General features: G+C 41.7%; 1 protein-coding gene and 1 long non-coding RNA gene across 5 annotated transcripts in view; one reads left to right on the top strand and one right to left on the bottom strand.

Moving 5' to 3' along the window:
• MCMDC2 (minichromosome maintenance domain containing 2) overlaps window positions 1-11,332 on the top strand; it is a 24,328-nt gene extending 12,996 nt beyond the window's left edge. The window contains exons 10-15 of the mRNA XM_019548835.1: window positions 1,806-1,972; window positions 2,401-2,580; window positions 5,264-5,406; window positions 7,592-7,701; window positions 8,439-9,525; window positions 11,264-11,332. Of these exons, the coding sequence (XP_019404380.1) occupies window positions 1,806-1,972; window positions 2,401-2,580; window positions 5,264-5,406; window positions 7,592-7,701; window positions 8,439-8,605 (767 nt within the window). The 3' untranslated portion in view covers window positions 8,606-9,525; window positions 11,264-11,332. The remainder of the gene's footprint in view (window positions 1-1,805; window positions 1,973-2,400; window positions 2,581-5,263; window positions 5,407-7,591; window positions 7,702-8,438; window positions 9,526-11,263) is intronic.
• Window positions 7,442-15,788, bottom strand: LOC109319352. Of its 4 annotated transcripts, XR_002103492.1 has the most exons (5): window positions 15,766-15,784; window positions 13,065-13,151; window positions 11,273-11,360; window positions 8,323-9,529; window positions 7,442-7,764 (listed from the first exon to the last, which is right to left on the bottom strand). It is a non-coding gene; the product is annotated as an uncharacterized LOC109319352 (long non-coding RNA). The 4 variants fall into 4 exon arrangements; XR_002103487.1 differs by lacking the exon at window positions 7,442-7,764 and having other exon boundaries at window positions 7,792-9,529; window positions 15,766-15,788; XR_002103489.1 differs by lacking the exon at window positions 7,442-7,764 and having other exon boundaries at window positions 7,792-9,529; window positions 15,760-15,778.
• Window positions 15,789-18,222: the final 2,434 nt, after the last annotated feature.

Here is an 18,222-nt window from a genome sequence, read left to right on the forward strand (position 1 = left end):
CAGTTGGCCAGTTTTGCCAAGAGGTGATCATGGAATACCAGATTGAAGGCTTTTTGACGTCAGGATATATGACATCAATCTCCTCTCCCTTGTCCAGGTGATAGGTCACCTGGTCATAAAAAGGGATAAGATTGGTCAAACAAGACCTACCTGCAACAAACCTGTGCTAGCTATCCGTCAGGATGTTGCCATCGGCCAGTCTGTTGAGAATGGCCTCTTTAATAATCTTTTCTAAGACCTTCCCTGGGGATAGTCTGATAGGCTGATGGGCCTGTAGTTTGCCGGATCTACTTTCCTCCCTTACTTGAAGATAGACACCACATTGGCCTTCTTCCAATCTTCAGGCACCACACCAGAGCACCAGGATTTCTCCAAGATGTGCCATATGATACCTTTTATTAGACCAGCTCTTTGTTTCCATCTCTGCCACTGTGTGGCAGGAAACTGGGCAAGATGGACCTATGGTCTGACCCAGTAAATGGCAGTTATGTTCATATGTTTAGACTATTAAGATCATCCAGCTTCTAAGGAAGGTGGGTGCAGGTCCACTAAGGGATTTCAATGTCTAAATTCAAAACTACATTCTTCAAACCCCTTACTCGGTTGCTCTCCACCCCTGGGCTTGTCTGTACTCAGCATAAAAGTTCCTCAGGTAACTACAGATGTGATTTTTGTACTGGCCCAGAAGTACCTCAGGCTCAGCAGGGCTCAGGGCTCCTTTACAGGAGTCTCGCACTGAAATAAGGCATTGCAAGACTCAGCACTTGTGACACCTAGAAGTCTCTTACTAGATCTGGGACCTTACACATGCAACTTTGTCTAAGAGACCCTGTAAATCCTTTCAGCAACCTACTCCCAAATGCTCTTGGAAGTCAGCATTTCTCCTTACCTCTTGAGCAAGTAACAGCCTCTAGTGCCAGAGAGTCTGACCTGCCAGACAAGGAGGGGGAAAAAAGTGGCTGTTAATATAGAGCTGAGGAAGGTTAATGAGATTTCTACGTGGACAGATCTTTCAAAAGTAAGGCATATGGATTATTTATAACAGGAGAACTGCATAGCATATTAGACTCCTAGAAAACTGTCTTATGCAGGACCCAAGTCCCAACAATGGAAAGCCTTCATACAATTATCCCTCAAATTATAAGCAAATTTTACCATGTAGTGGCAATATAGTTTGTGTCAGGAGAAAAATCCTACTCTTGAAATGAGATGAACAGCTGTCTCTCTTACAGCTCTTTCAATTTGAACAAATCAATATAGCCTTACCTGGATTCTGTTTAATTTCCAGGCAAAGCAGTGGCTAGTTAGATTACTGGTAGCCTGCCTGGATTGTTCTGCTGCCTTATACTAGCTAACTATGCAAGTTTTATCAGTTTTTGCAAAATGGGCTATGTTTTTCTTTTTAAAGTTTAGTCCTGGCTAGTAGTCTGACTTAGCTTTTGTCAAGCACAGTTGTAGTTTATTTACATTTTAAGTGTAATATAATTTTGCATTTTTTGAGACTTTTTAATATTGAGCCAAATTTTGCCTTTTGATGAAAGTAGCACCCCATATGATGCATTGTTTTCAAATTATGTAATAATCTTAACCTGCTTTGTACTGTTTTTTTTCCCTTGCATGAACAATGTTCCCTTTTTATAATTGCTCTTATATTTTTGTTTTTGTTGCTTGGAAGAGATTGACTTCCCTGTAAAAATAAGAATACCATATAATTATGATTATCCTGAGATTCTGCATTTGGGTTTGGAGATTGGCAGTTGAACTGCTGTCATTTAAAGAAGCAAATATCGTTTGGCTTGATTTAGTGCTGGAGAGCAGAACAAGTACAATATTCATTCCTGGAAAGAAATATGGAGAAGATGCTGACCAACAAGTTACTCTTCCAGTTCAGACCAGCTTCTGGTCTTTTGTCAATGTGGATTCTTCCTCAAAAAAGCATGTTCAGAAGGATAACTCTCTTATTGGCCAGATGGTAAGGCATGTTTTTGTTCTGGCAATACTTGTACTATTGTAGATGGATCTTGCTGCTTCTGCTTGTGAAAGTGGGAACAAAAACAAAAAGGTGAGCAGCCTAACAAGCTGCAGTGAAACCACTTCAAGGCAGATAGCCTCTAAAATAGGTCTGTTTCTCTAAATATGAAATGTTGGTTTATTCAGAAGTTTGGAACATTATAGAGTCCCTGAGTGTAGATTGCATTGTATAAAGATTATTTAATTTTAAAAATAGTTTGTTTCTCTCAAAAGATTTTTGTACTGACCAGATTAAATAGAGCACTAAAGCTCTTGTTTTCTATGACATTTGCACTGAGTCCAAAGTAAATAGATTTTTTTTTCCTGTTTGTTAACAAAGATTATGTTGAGACTTTATTCTCTCACACTGCTTTGCATCTTTTTGTTTAGGACTTGAGTTTCATTTCAGCTAACCTTATAGATGCTTTTGGGCTTTTGATACACTGCAGTGAATTATCCTCTTGCCAACTAGCTCTTCCTCTTATGCATCACATCTTGAAGAAAGCCATTGATCCAGAAGAAGCCCTTTATACAGTTTCACAGGAATTCAGAACACAAGATTATGAAGAGGTAACTTGCTACAAATAATTCAGAATGAGATTTTCATCTGATGATCTAGTGCTAATCTCTGAGGTTTGATGTGGCTTTTTAAGGTGATCTGTATACTGCAGATACTAGTTTCCTCTTGTGTGCCTCATTGTTTCTCACTGAAGTCAACAAAAGTTGCTTTTAATTACACCCATAAAATCAGTTTCCTGTCTCTGGATTAGTGGGTGTTTTCTGAACATATATCTAGTGTGGGTAGTACCATACTCATCTATTCCAAAAACTACAGCTTCAGGACTTCCAGGAATTATATTACAAAAACAACAAAATATTTTATTCTGTTATTTTCAGAAGTAGTTCCTTCAGGCATGAGAGAACACAGGTATGTATGGAGCACAAAGATAAATAGGCCTATGAGCAAAATAGTAAATCTTATTTTTAATACATTAAAAAATAGAAATAGGTGAAAGAAAAGCCAATTTACTACATTTCACAGGGGCCTGAGGGTGCAAGGACGGTTCAAGTGAACACTGTCTAATGTCCCAGCTGCTTGATGAACTAAGTTTGTACTTGTACTTGTTTCAACAGTAAAAACTTTAATTGCAGTCTGATCTCATCCTAAATCAGTCACCAGAAATGGCTGTTGGGGGTAGGGAGAAAGAAATAACTCCTTTCAGAAAGCCTTATTTTCATGCTGTCAGGCAACATTATTTCATGTGTTGTACGTATAACCCACTGGGTTTTTTGGGGCCCTTGTTTTTTTTTTTTTTTTTTAAACAATGATTCAGGCTTGCCCACTGGTACCAGCAGCAGGAGCTAAACAGCTCCTTTGTTCTTGAATCAAGGATTCTGCTACTTAGGAGCAAGAGCTCATGATAGTGTCTGCTTGATGACCAGTTGAAGGTTTATTAGTCAAACTGGGTGTCAGTCAGCACTGAAATTGTAAACTACGGGTTTCTGAGTTTCCAATGGAATAAAATCAGCAATAAATAATCTCAAATGGTGACATATTATGTAAGGAACTGCTTTTAAGTCTCAGTTTTTGGTCAGCTATAACTTACATTTTGTATTCACAGGAAGGAAAAGTAGGCTTTAAAATGTTACTCCTGAAAAGACATCTGAATTCTGGTGTAAATAGGTTATTTTTTAGCAACTTTTCTTACAGTGCCGGAGCTGAATTTGGCAGTCTTAAAACTGTTGCCTACTAAAGAGAGAACAATCTTTTCAAATGCAACAATTTCATCTCCCATCCACTACGCACCAGATTATTCAGAGATTTAAAAAAAAAATAAGCACAGCACTCAGACCTGAGTATTGACTGTCACAAATCTATTATGTTCAGTTCTCTACCCTTAATTTAAAAAACACTTTACACACATTTAAAGTTATACTCTCCTTTGAGAGAGTATAACTTTAGATTACTATATTCCATTTATTCTCATAACTGAAGCACAATATTGTTTTAAAAACAGAAATCTGGTGTGGTACCCTTCCATTAGTATACTATTTATTTTTAATGTATTTAAATGGATCAAAGGCTGTTCAGGATTAAAACAATGATGCAGGTTGTTTCAACATATTTAATGAAGCCTAATGATTTAGTGAACGAGCTCCATCTTTTTGTATCAGCAGTATTCACTTCACTATGTCAGGGGTGTCAAACATACAGCCCATGGATCATATCTGGCTTGTGGAGCAGCTGTCTGGCCCTCTGGGCTACTGGCATGACTGGGGGAGCGACCTATTGGAGAATCTGGAGCTCTCAGGCCCTGGTGGACATAGCAATTGGTGACAGGTAGGGCAAGGGCTGAGACCGTCCCCATCACTGCCTGGCTGCTTTGTCCTTCCACGTTGCCACGGCCCTAGCTGCCAGGTTCTGCTGCACGCTCTGTGCTGGAGCTGCTGCCACCAGTGTGCTCCAGGCTGGAAAATGGGAGCTGCCACCACTGCTGGAACTTTCTTATGTCATGAGCTAAATCAAACTCATAGAGCCCTGTAACCCAGATCCAGCCTGGGGCACAAGGTGAGTTTGATGCCCATTCACTGTGTGAAGTTACTTGGTTGTAGTTCTAAAAACTGTTAACTTAAAAAATAATGTCTGTATACAGGCAGTCCAGACTTACGACAGACACATTTGGTTCCTGAAAGCCTAGTCTTAGGTTGAAACATTGTAACTTGGAACCATTTTCCCATAGGAAACAATGTTATAAATGGGGGATTGGTTCCTGAACTTTTCACCAAAATAACCCAGAATTTTGTACTAAATCAATTATAGATGAGTAATATAGATACATTAATGTATTTCTATTGTAAATAGGAATCATATTGATTTGGAAGGGCTTCTTTGAGGTGACTGCGGGACTTTTTGAAGGGCTCTTGGCTGGAGTCTTCTCAAGAGTCTTGGTTGCATGTTTTTCTGGAGTCTTGTCTGCTTTCTTAAAGCAAGTGTCCAAGGAAGTTTGGACAGATGTTCTCCAGGGAGTTGGGTGACACAGCAAACTTGTTTGCTGGCGTGGCATCAGGTCAGATCAAGCACTGTAGTCAAAACTGATGTCAGAGTTGAAACGCTGTCAATTTACAAATGTCACTTGAAACGGTGTAAGTGGAGGACTGCCTGTACATTACTGCCCTGCAACTTGTTTTAAATGTAGTGAGTAAGAGTAAATGCTCTTCTTTTGCAAAGCTTTCCTTATACTGTCTCTTTTAGTTGATTGTATTTGCTAAGAATTTGCAGGTAGAACTTGATCCAGAAGCAGAGAGACTGATTCATGGCTACTATCTAGCAAGTCGAAGAGTCAGGACAGATTCTATTCATGGATCAACGCTATCAGCATCTGCACTGAAAATCTTGTAGGTTTTAATTTTCATATTAAATTGCTTACTTCTTCTATGTCTTAAAGGGGGATGACACTTCCTGGAAACTCAGCATTTCAACCAATAAAAACCTGGCCATCTTTGAATACAAAACTTTGTTTTCATAGCAAGTATATGCTAGTTCATATTTATAATTCAGGAATGTTCGTTTGTTCTACTTCTGCCAAAATTAGTGGTTGAGAACCATTGAAATGTCTGTTCAAACTTACTGTATTTTCTTGCAAATAGTGTGCCCCTGTATATGGAATGCCTCTTGATTCTGAAGGGGAGCTGAGCCTGCCCACCACACTACTACCAGCTTCACGTTCTAGGTGGGATCTGGAAACTGACCCGGTACACTGGTCCAGCTCCAGAGCCAAGCGCCAGGTCTGATCCCAGGCATGGGCTCTAGTGCATTGAGTCCAGGCCTGACCTGGCACATGGCCTGAGCCAGTGCAGTCCTGGACTCAGCACATGGCCCCAGGTCCAGCACACAGGGCCAGACCCAGCACAGGACTCTGAAGCCATTGTGAGGGGTCGGAATCAGCACACCAGATCTGGGGCGTGTGCTAGGCCACACCTCATGGATCAGATCTGTCGCGCCCCGTAACACCGGTGCACCCTTGACCTGTGAGCTGTGTCAGCACGACCGGCTTGGTGCGAGGAGGGGGATTTATGACCCGGCAGGTGGGTGATAACCGTGAACAGGAGTCAGGATGATTTAAACACAGCGTGATGTTTTCACAGAAGATTTATTTTACTTATGCTTCTGATGGCTAGAGCGTAGGCAGTGGAGTTGATTTATTCATTCAGTTACAGCATGCAGATATCATGTTACCCAGCATTTACAGGGTGGGTAAGACAGTTGCTTCCGAGCGATTCATATAAGCCATTGCAGTCTGCAAATTACTAAGAGCTCTTGATAAGAAAGATAACATCAGAGATAGAGAAATAAACGGGGATACGCCAGAAAGATAACGTAGGCGGAGAGAAATATTCATGCACGATCTGTTCTTTTTGAGTGTATACGCAGTTTCTGTTCTCTGCTTTGGACGGAAGTTCTTTCAAAGTTTTATCTGACACAGGTGACCAATTATTATACACCAATTATAAATAATTAATGAGTTGGCACTTGTGCTTTCTTTGTTTGCTCAGGTTTCATAAAAAAAAGTGGGGGTTATTTTTACCTGGGTGGTACTGGTTCTGTTTGGTCACAGGATGGCGCGCGTAGCATATTTAATTATACAACTTTACTACAGTCAGTTAATCTCGTTACTATAGATACTTTATCTTTTGTGCTGGGCTGTCAAGGTCAGCTTCTCTCTTTCGTATGAGAACTCAAGTAATTTGAAATGAGGCACAGATAGGGGTGTGTATATGCAACACTGTTAATACAGAGGCATAAATTACAACCACAAAGTTTGTTGTGTTAGCTTCTGACCCTTTGTCATCTGACCTTTTGCCATCAGCATCTGAAATCAAAGACTTTAATCTTTGACAAGATCTAGCCATGGGCCAGCCCCAGGGATTGGCACAATCCAGTGTTTAGTTGGGGACAAGGGGCCCCCTCTGGGTCTACAAATTTGGCAGCAGAGATGGGAGGTGAAGGGGAAGGAGAGCACTGGCAACAGGAACTGCCATAGTTCCACAAGCAGCAGCAATTAAAGCTGCCATTGCACTACTCCTCCCCACCCCCAAAATTCCACATCCCTTTTTTTTTTGTATATAATGAGGACACTTTCCCCCAGTTGTTTTGGGGAGGGAAAGCAGTGGGCATGAGGGAAAACATGGTATTTGCTCATTCTTCAGGTATTAAAACAATTATTATTTAAGAACCAAAGGAGATCAAGTTCTGATTGTTTCAGTACCCTTAAGCTTTACCTCTACTTGAGCACTGCAGTTTATGTTAGTTACATAACCTTCTTGATATTTACCTGTGCGGCAAAATAATTATTGCTCAGTGGTGTAACATATTACTCCGTATTTGGTAGCACACTAGAATAATTTCAAGTGGCCACGATAACATAGAAAAGCAAGGTGATCTAAGCTTTAGCAACAATCCACACACCACAGTAATTAGCCATTTACTTATTCCATCAGTGTTTGAAAAAGTGAAATAATCCTTGCTTTATTTGTTGTACAGTTAGCCAGCATGTCTGATATTGGCATTTTTGTCTCCAAGAGTTTCACTGTCTGAAGCACATGCAAAGCTGAGTTTGAGGAGGAAGGTACTTGAAGAAGATGTACTGATAGCTGTCTTGTTGCTTGAATCATCTCTCACATTAAAGCATGGTAAAATAGTTCAGCTTTAACTAACAGGTGTCTGCTGTTAACACTATTGGGTTTAAATGAATTCTGTAAAAAAAAATTTGAATAATTTAAAAAAAAATATATAAAGAGGCTGTTAAGCTTTGACCTGTTTTTATATCTTGTATTTGGATGGTGATATTTTTTTCATAGCTAAGGCACTGTTTCAGTGGTAAGTGTAAAACAGTGAAGTTGGCTTGATACGGAGCAAAATGTAAACTGAAACTCCAACCTGGGAATAAAGACTGAAGAAGGTACAGTCTTATTTTCAGATAGGTAATGAGGAATGAAAGGAGGAGGAATTCTAACGGGGACAGCAGATCTACCAAAGACATTCTTGACATTGGTAATACAAATACAGGTAAAGTAACACTGCTGGACTCCAAAGTGTGATCTCGTAACATTTCTATACTAAAAGCTCCGCAACAAGCTATTTTAAATATAAATCACTGTTTCTTTAGTACACCAGTAAGCTTTGCAAATTTTTGTTCAGGTGGAAAGCTGCAAGATTTCTTCAGCTCCCAAGGACCATTATGATCTGGGCTAGGGAAATATATCACAAACCCTCCTCCCAAAAAAGGGTCAGAATCTTTATTAAGTTAATACCTTTGTTAATGTTTCTTGCTATGTAACCAAAATGAACAAACTGGTAAGGAGGATTTTCTAGCAACAGGCATGAAATCTACTAACACAATCTCTAATTTCAATTCTTCTATATATAGGTGCCTCCGTATTTTGTGTAGCTCCCAACGCCGTGTTTCCATTTGACCTCATTGATGAGAGCTCCCTGCAGCAAAGAGATGTTTACCTCAGGCAGTGCTACCAGCAATTGTTACAGTTTATTGCCACATATGGGCCTGGTATACACACTACCACCAATGAAGAATAGAGTGTTTAATTGAAGCACTTGTTCTTATTTTAAGCCTACTGATTTGACTTAAAGTATTTAAAAGTAGTTTTACATTTTTGAGCGATGCAAATGTATACTGTACAGGAAAGTTAGGGTTTTTTTAATGAAACTGCTGCTCCTGGGGATAAATTAATTCATAACTGACATGCGATTAGACAATATTACACTAACTTTGTGTCTAAATATGCCAGTAAAGCCAGGGAGAAGATTATTGGGAAGGTTAAGGGAAGATATACAAGTGTGGGGCAGTGAGAAATAAGATTGAAAGTATTTCTGAAAAGTTAATTGCAGTCAAATGGCTTCAAAGTGAAATAAAATAGGTAGCTTAGAGTTGGTTCATTATGGTTATGGCTTTAGCAAATCTGTGTCTTCTCTTCATTGTTGCTGTAGTTTTTTCAGTTACCTACAAGTTTAGAAAAGTACTTCTCTAAAGATACTGTATTTTTGCAGATCTGAATTTCAGTCAAACATACAGGCAGGTGTAGAGATCAGATGATATTCCAGGAGCAATTAGATGCCCAAAGTAAAATTTAAGACAGCTTTGTTTGTACAGTACAATTAGACAATCTCTGCCCTAAAGAGCTTACAATCCAAATAAGTGAAATAGGCATGAAATATCTTGCCCAATGTCTCAGGGGCATTCTATACAATTCCCTACATAGTAGGAAACCTCTCTAATAAATGAGCACAATAAATGGCAAGTCTATTAATGAATCTTCATGAAGATGAAAATTGTTTGTGGACCATGCAGATATAAGCCTCAATCTCAAGGTCAGTGCATACCAAAACACAACTGAGCGTGCCTCAACTTAAGCAAATTCTTTGCAGTAGAAAGAAAAGGAAATATGCCGTGTGTCCACTTCTACCAGGTTCCTGGGGAAGCCTGCTGTAACCCTCACGTGTCTGAAAAACATGATGTGGTAAAAGAAGTTAGTTTTAAACAAAGGAAGAGCGACAGTCATTGCATCCACAGAAATAATGGAATGTGTGCTTGGTAAGTGATATTAAATCCACATGAAAATTTCAGTGCAGCCATATACAATGATAGGTGATTTGTGGGAGAATGGAGTCACCAGTGGCATATTACAGTGCAGATAAAGCTTCTTTAAAATAAAAATATTTTTTAGTGGTTAGTGAATCTGTCTAAAAGTATACTTTCTTTTAGCTCCTTTGTGCTGCTTCTGTACTTCTGTGGATCTCAAGGTCACAGGACCAGGAGGGGGCAGGTTCCTTCCAACTTCAAAACCTTTAGATTTGTTCTGTCTCCTCTCCTGAGGCTTTTGAGTGACCAAGGTAATAAGCTTCTTGTTTCTAATTTCTACAGCAATCAATAGGTGCTGCTGCCAGTGCCCATTCCCCATCCTTTAAGGCCTAGTCAGGACAGCAGCAGATCCACCAACCTCTAGAACAAAAAGTCAACAATAGAGGAAGTCCACAAGCAAAGAAGGCACTGAATACTTCTTTTGTCAAAATGGCAGTGCCCCCTGGGGGCAGAAATGCATCTTGCTTTTGTATTTGTGCTTGTCCTTGGTGTACAGGAATTGTAATGATCTGATACTGTACACAGGCTTACATAAGTCTTCCTATTACATAGTTATTAGAAAACATTTTGGGGGAGTAAAAGGTGGCAATATATGGACACCTTGTCTTAAACATTTTATTCATTAGTCTAAAAGAAAATATTTCATAAGAGGTTTTTAAAATTTTTTCAAAAATTTCAATTTTTCCAATTTTTTGGGAAAAAAAAACTAAAAAATGTCCTCAGGAAGAAAAACTGTTTTTTTCTGGGCCTTCATATCTCTAATCTTAAGGCAATTGCACAATTAACCATTTAACTGCCAATACCGGTAATGTGTAGAAGAAGCTTCAGGTGCCCTAGGTTTCATTCTTCTCAGCATGTGAGTGAGTGTCACAAAAGCTTGACACAGACATCAAGTTATCCTATGAATTCCATGCTGACTATGAAAAGCAGGACAGTTTATCTAATAAAGAGCATTTTCAAAAGCATGTGAATGCATTAAAAAAAAAAAATCACAGAAACATGGTATTTTTCAGCAAAAGGAACTAGATTTGGAACCGAGTTTTAGAACTGAATGGAAAAACAAATTTACCTAGCTTATTCAAAGCTGTTCTGGCATCTCAGATTCAACCTTACACATCAACATATTGTCAGATGGGTAAACGGCAAGAGGTAATCATCATTATGCCAGTAGTATTACTTCTGCCTATGCTGACTGAATGACAGGTGGCTATTTCTTTTTAGGTTACTTGTTACAAGTTATTCTGGACAAAGCCTCTGCTGTAGGATAATAAATACATTCAAGAAGACTGAATTTAATTCTTTTGCAACAGGAAGGCAAGGCCCAACAATAACTGCAACTTTTTGCCTTCGCTTCTCTCTCTAAATTCTCTCTTTAGATTGCCATACCAAAAATGGCTACTATAACAACTGGGGCCAGTCGGGGGTGGGGAAAAAGGAACAGTTTCCAAGCTGCTGGCCTGGCTGGCTAAACAACAGGCTGGACCCTCAACTGGTAGTGATCCACAATGCTCCGTGGAACTATGCATATTTCTACCACTTTAGGATTGGGCTTCCTTAATAGGAGCTGGTATTAACATCTTCATAAAGAAAAGCAGTATACCCACGTTCTTCTGACTTTAGCAGATGACACAACATCATGGCTGTAGGAAGTGCGTGGAACTTGTGAAAATATCACAGGAGACTCAATTCTCACTGTTTGCAAGAAAATATTAATATCAAACATTCATAAATAACACAAGCTGATCAGGTTATTTGGCTTTTTCAAGTTTGGCTGGCATCTCAGATATACAGATACTCATCAAACATATCAGTTGGGTAAACGGCAAAAAAATCATCATTATGCCAGCAAACTAAATTCCTGCTTATGATTACCATATAATACTGTAAATTAATATTTTACAGAAGGAAAATATTTGAATATTGTCATAGCTTTGTAAACCACAAGATTAGCATCCTAAACATAAGTAATCATTGGTGCTAAAACAAGTCCCACTTTAAAGATAAGGCCACACGTTGAGACTATACATAAATATTTATACTAGAGTTAAAGCTTAAGCAGTCTGTTGGTTTTAGCACTATTTCTGAATGAAATCTCTTTCACATTTCTAGTTGCAGTGTGGCAACTACTTATTTTCTCCTTGGAGGACTCCGCTAACTTATGATGGGGGTGATGGACTGGGTCTCATTTTGTACATTAATAGTTTTGTGTAGTGAATGAGGCACAATATGCTAGGCATTTGTGTACCTAATGTTTTGTACTGTGCAACAAGCACATGGACAGCATGAAGTTCTGATCTTAGTTTCTCATTTGTAACCAACCAAATTAACTATGTAGTGTTCCTGAAAATCTTTCCTCTGATTTCTAAAAAAACAAGTGCAATTTTGGGACTGTACTAAGAGGTGTTATCGACAGAAGATCATGCTAACCCCTCTCCATCTGACACTGGCTAAGCCTCAGCTGAAGTACTGTGTAGTTTTGGATTGCACATTTTAAGAAGGACATGGAGAAACTGGAGATAACCTGGAAGCAAGCAACAGATGATAAATGGCTGGAATACAAGCTTTAGGGGTTTTTTTAGTTTAGAGACAAAGGAGATTTGAGAGGAACGTGACAGCAGTTTCCAAATGTTTGAAAGGCTGCCATACAGGAGAAGGAGAACAACTGTTCTCCATTGCTGCAGAGGGGAAGATGACATAAAGCAATGAATTTAAGGTACAAAAAACTACATTTAGATTAAAATTCAGAGGGGCAAGAGTGAGGACAGGGAAACCTCAGCAGTCTTTCCTGCCCAGAGCAGGGAGGCTGGACCCGATGTTCTCTCAAGGTCCCTTCCAGCCTTAAACTTCTGTGAATCTGTGAAACTTTTTTACTATGAATGGAAGAACAGTGGAAAAAACTGCTCAAGGAAGCTGTAATGTCTCCTTAGGATCATAAGAAAGTAGGCCTGCAAGGGACCTTGCAGGATCATCTAATCCAGCCCCCTGTGCAAGGGAGGATCATCCCAGACTAAACCATCCCAGGAAAGTGTAATTCTAACCTGCTCTTGAAAATGTCTAAGAATGGAGATAGTTTCCCTAGTGCTCTCTGTCATAGTCAAAGTTCCTCCTAATCTCCAATTTAAATTTCCCCTGCTCAAGCTTGAAGCTATTGCTCCTTCACTGGAGTTTTAAAAAGCTTCTCAACCCTCTGATACAACTTCTCAACTCGTTTTCTAGCACTCTGCAGCTACAATATTGAGAAATGTAAGGTGGTAATATTGCTTAGTAGTTTACTTGATAGCTACAGGTCAGCAATATATAAACACTTTCCATGGGCTTTCTGAAGTCTAAACACCTAAGTCTCAAGTTGATATTCATGTGTAATATTAAGGGAGAAAAATAAAAATTTATGCATACCATGAAATCCTAGGTAAAGTCTTCATTCTTCAGTGTATTATGTTCTGGCATCTCAGATTCATAAATTTACAAGGAAACAACACTCACCTGGGTAAATGACAAAGAAGAAATTGTTATTTTGCCAAAATTACTTGTTTATTATATAGAATTACTATTGCATGAGAGGTGGCTAGCTTCAGGCTAAGAAAAGACTTGCATAAGGCTACTTGTGTCAGCAAATCAGTTTGTTTAAGCATGATAATTTGCCAAATGCAGGTGCATATTTTAAAGTAACTTCTGAACGTTAAAAGAAAATTCTCATCCTTGAAAAAGGGACTGCTGCATAACAAGTGGGGATTTATCTGTTGCTTTTCTCCCCTTCTCCCTCCAGAGAGAGAAACTTACAAAGTAATATTTCAAAATCTACAAGGATGTACATGTGGCTTTAATAGGACACAAGCTTCGTGGCTGCTAGCCTGCTGAAGCTCCCCAAGTATCATATGTACAATACATGAAAAATACTCAGTTTTGATTTCAAGAGTTCATGTGATGACACCTTACTGTCTGCAAAGGAACAGTATAATGGAATTCAGGCAGAGGACTTGTGAAGCCATTGGAGACAAGCACCCACTCACCAACTTTGCTCATTACTTTACAAAAAGAAATCCACACATCATGTACTTCAAACATTCATAACAGCACATCAAGTCATTTTCCTTATTCACAATTCCACCACAATCTCAGCAGCAGAAATTGTTTATTTGGAGATGAGCCATAAGTATATCAGCAGAGCAACACTGCAACAATATGAAACCACTACCCATTTTCAGTAACTGAAGTCCTAGGATAAGCCGAGTATGACACTTACTTAGAGATAACAAAAAGTTAAAACAGAAGGCATTAGTGTTTTGTCCATAAAAAGGAGTTGTGGTCAGGAAGATAAGTATGCAAAATCATTGATTTTAGAAGGGTATGATGTTCCTAATGAGTAACCATTGCTTTTTCCCTTTTGGCCCAGTTAGATTTGACAAGTATGAAAAATGAACTAAGGTTAAAGGTTATATGTCCCCTGCTTTCTGAGCACAGGTTTCTTCGTAAACACAACAGTACATTCCCTATAGAGTCAATTCAAGGTCAGCACTCATCCCATAATCTTGTTACAATTATGCTACCTCAGAGACTACTAAGACAAGACCCTGACAGGAAGCACTCCCAAGATAACTAATGTTTCTAAGTATGTGCTGACAAAATAGAAAAAGCATGGTCAGAGTCACTGGACAACACTCTGCCCAAGCTCCCCAGTGACAAAGGGGTCATTTATCATTAGAACTGGGACATGCATCTGCTGATGAAAGTTATTTATGAAGACATCAGGATCAATATGGTTCTTCAGCTGTCCAATTTATCATTATACAGAAAGCTTGAAAGGCTGAAAATAACTCAAAACAATCAATTATTTTCCAATAGCATCTTCAGTATATTGCCTAATTAAATCCATCTCAATTTCATAAAATATATGCAAATTGCAGAAAAATAAAAAGGCATCTTAAAACAAAGAGCAAATAATGCATCAGCAACTGCATTCCTAATGCAACTAAAATCAATGTATTAGTTCATCTTTAACAGCACTGGATTTTTTTTTAAAGCAATGAGCGATTTTTGGAGGCACATGAAGCCACCCTTATCTTTTCAAGTCACAGCTTGTATATTAAATTTTAGGGAAACATCTGCCTTCTCATCTCTAAAATGCAAGGGATGCAAGAATAACCTCATTCTTTCAGCTTTAAATTGGATTGAAATTAACTCTTTAAATCTCAGCCTACATTCTAGTTACAGATCTCCTGTTTTGGGCAGTGCACTGCAGGCCTGTAAAGTGGCCATTAAGAGGAAAGATGCAGCGCGTTCTAAATGGCTTCTGCTATCAACTCGGTGACTAACACTGCAAATATGCCATTATGCACAGGGAAATTTACAGTTTACTTCTCTTGAAACTTTAGGAAATTATTCTTCAAATATAAAAATTCAACACTAATTATTAAAGCACCCCACTTTCTTTTCTATTACAACTCCACAATTAGCAAGATTTCTACTGTTCAATTTTCATACTGTGAAGTGAAAAGCCAAGTTGGTTCTGTGCAACTAACTGCTCTCTTTCTCCCCACAGTGCAAAAATGCAAATTGAAAATATAACGAAATGAACCAGGGGTTTACCAGATGGACCCAATCTCTTTCTGTGGTTAGGCAAGATTTTTCTTGGGGGAGAAAATGCGAATTTTCTCCCCCGACCTGCAATTCAACTTCTTCCTATCCTGGGCCCCTAAGCAAATGAGGAGAGTGGTGCTATTTTCCTTCCCATTCTACTTAACCCTATTTTAAGTACCCCAACGCAGGGTAGCTCAACCCCCAGTCCAAAGAGCCAGGCTATCCGACTTCCCCCAGGGGTCTGAAAATTTGCCTTCATGCGAGCCATGGCACCAGCTGCCCCCTGCTGCCAAATTTGGGTAGCCCACCGGACCGGCTGCGCGTGGTTAGGCCTGATGTGAACACGCAGGAGGCATGCCAGGGCCTGGCCCTGCAGCGCAGGCCGATGGGGCAGAGCAGGGCCCCTCGCCCGGGGCAGCCGTCCGATCCGGGCCAGCCCTGGACCGCTCCTCTGGCCCGCGGCACCGCCCGGCGCAGGGAGGAAGCGGCGAGGGCCAAGCGTTAGCAATCTCACCCGTACCACGCGGGAGGAGGCAGCGGCCCCAGTTCCGGAGCCGCCCGGCCCGAACACGAGGCGACCGCAGTCGTCACCGCCGAGCCACTAGGCAGCCCGCCACCGGAAATGAGCTTAGAGCTCCCAGGCCCCCACATCCTCCTGCGTGTCACCTGGCAACCACTCCCGCCCTCCAGCGGTCCGCGGAGTCCGCCGGCCTCCTCAGTGCGCCTGCGCGGCACCAACCGTGCCGCCTTTGCGCTCTCGGTGTTCCCGCGCTGGGGAACCGGCCGCCCCCCCCCTCCGCCCGCCCCGCCCCCAGCTGGGCGCCGCGAGGGCTTTTGCGCTGATATCGGCCCCACTGTCGCCCGGGTTGAGGCGAAGGCGCCCGGGCCCTCCCCTGCGTGCTGGTCTTGCCTTGCGGCGCTGCCACACGGTTACACCTACCGCACAGGTCCCGGGTGAAGCGCATGATGAACTTAGACCGGCCACACGGTAGTCGCGGAAGAAACGTGACTGTCCGGCTATCAAAGGAGCCAGCCGGCTGTAAAAGTGCTTGAACATGTGATGGCGGCCTAGCTGGTTTCCAGCCAGCTTTCATCGGAAGCTGAAGCGGGGGCTTCGGAGACGCTCGCCAGCCTAACCCTGGACCGGGACATCGTGTTCAGCCCTGAAGACCTGCCTGCTACAGAGCTCCCTTCAGCAGCCAGCTGCGAGCGTCTGTCTCCTACAGCCTGCCTCTCAGCGTCTTGTAGACTGGAGAGTAGACGTTTTAAACGCACCCTTGCTAGACTCACAACCCCCTCGGAAAACGCTGCCTTCGTTTTCACTTGTTTTTTGGCTACAGAAAAGTACTAGAAAAGCCTTTCCAAACTTTTCTTCAGCATGACCCCATTTATGGCCCCATTTCCTCAGCACAGCTCATTCTCAGCCCACAACCCCCCACCCCCATGACCCCATGGAACCGCTGGACTAGAGCCATTCTTCTGTCATGAGAACGTGGAAAAACCAGGACAGGTCCAGTTGCTTTTCACAGTGTGGGTCCCTATTTGAAAGCTCTGGGCCCATGGCCAAATGAGCCCACGCTCGGTTCCCAGGGAAGAAGTGGCAGTGGCGTGCCTTGCACCACAGCTACTTGTCTCTGGGGAATGCCCATGCCGCATGCACTTTGGTGCGCAGCAAGTTACCCCAGGTGGGGTAGGGGAGATTGCGGTAAGCACTGGGCTAGGCAGCCTGTCCTGGGGGGCCTCCCAGGGCTGCGGCTGCAATGATCCTGCCAGGTGGAGCCAGGCTGACAGCCACAGCATGGCTCCGGGCAGCCCAGCTCTGCTTTTCAACAGTGCACACTGCCCGAGCGTGTGCTGCTCTGTTTTGGTTTTCCGTGCAGTTTTTTTGACTCCTGGACATCCAGGGGACAAAAAAAACCATGGAAAAAAGGAAACAGAACATCATTCAAGGATCAAAAAACCCACGTAAAAAAAAAAAAAACTGGAGCAGAGCATACACAGGCAGCGCACCCTCACAGCACGGAGAATGCCTGACCGCTGCAGTGCTGTAGATGTGTTTGTGGTGCCACATACTGCAGGGCCACACTCATCTGGACTTGTCTGGATTTGTCTTGTGAATCACATTTGCACACCTAACAGTTCTAACATTGTGCGACACCCTTTGTAGGTGGCATGGAGGGGGCACATGCCTCCCCCGAGATTGGCCCTTGCCAGCCGGGGAGTGGGGGGTGATGGCCAGTGCCTCCCCGAGAATGTGAGGGCACCAAGAGAAGTGCTGCTGGCACTTTTGGTTTGCTGGCTCTTCTGGTTTGATCAGCTGCTGGGGGATCCCCACACCCTGTGACTGGTGACTGGCTGCTGGTGCCCTCACCAGGATCAGGAGGCAGTAGTTACACAAGGATCCCAAAACAGCTCCACATGCCTCAGCACCCTGACTGAGAATTGGTGATCTAGAAAAATCTTACCTAACCCCAGAAAGAGATTAGGTCAGTCTGGTAAACCCATGGTGCATTTCATTTCATTTTCATTTTACCCTCATTCATTATATTATTCTTTCCCTCAAAAGCTGTTCTGAAGCTTGTTCTAAGTGTTGCATGGCACCCTTGAAAGGATGTTAAGCTAGCCCAGGACTCTAGCTGAGTCTCACTGTACCAGAATCACTGCAGAGCTCTCCACTTCATCTGCTCTGTGGTATAGCCTTATGTCTACAAAGGGGCAAAAATATAGGATAGTGCATGCTGCCCTACACTGGCCCTGTCCAGAGGAGGACCCTAAAGGTAGTTCAGGCTCCCATACATTACTGGGGTTTGAGTCTAGCATCCCTACATCCCTACTATAGCAGACCCATATCTCACCCACCTAGCCATGTTCGCCATCAAAATTAACATATGAAATTTATGTGCTTGGCCATACTAGCTGCATCTACTAGATTACAAGTCCCCCTAGATCCAGAAATAAGCACCAAGGGTTTCCTGAT

The sequence above is a fragment of the Crocodylus porosus genome, unplaced genomic scaffold, assembly GCF_001723895.1.
Source record: "Crocodylus porosus isolate Cpor-Errol unplaced genomic scaffold, CroPor_comp1, whole genome shotgun sequence".
Lineage (NCBI taxonomy): Eukaryota > Metazoa > Chordata > Crocodylia > Crocodylidae > Crocodylus > Crocodylus porosus.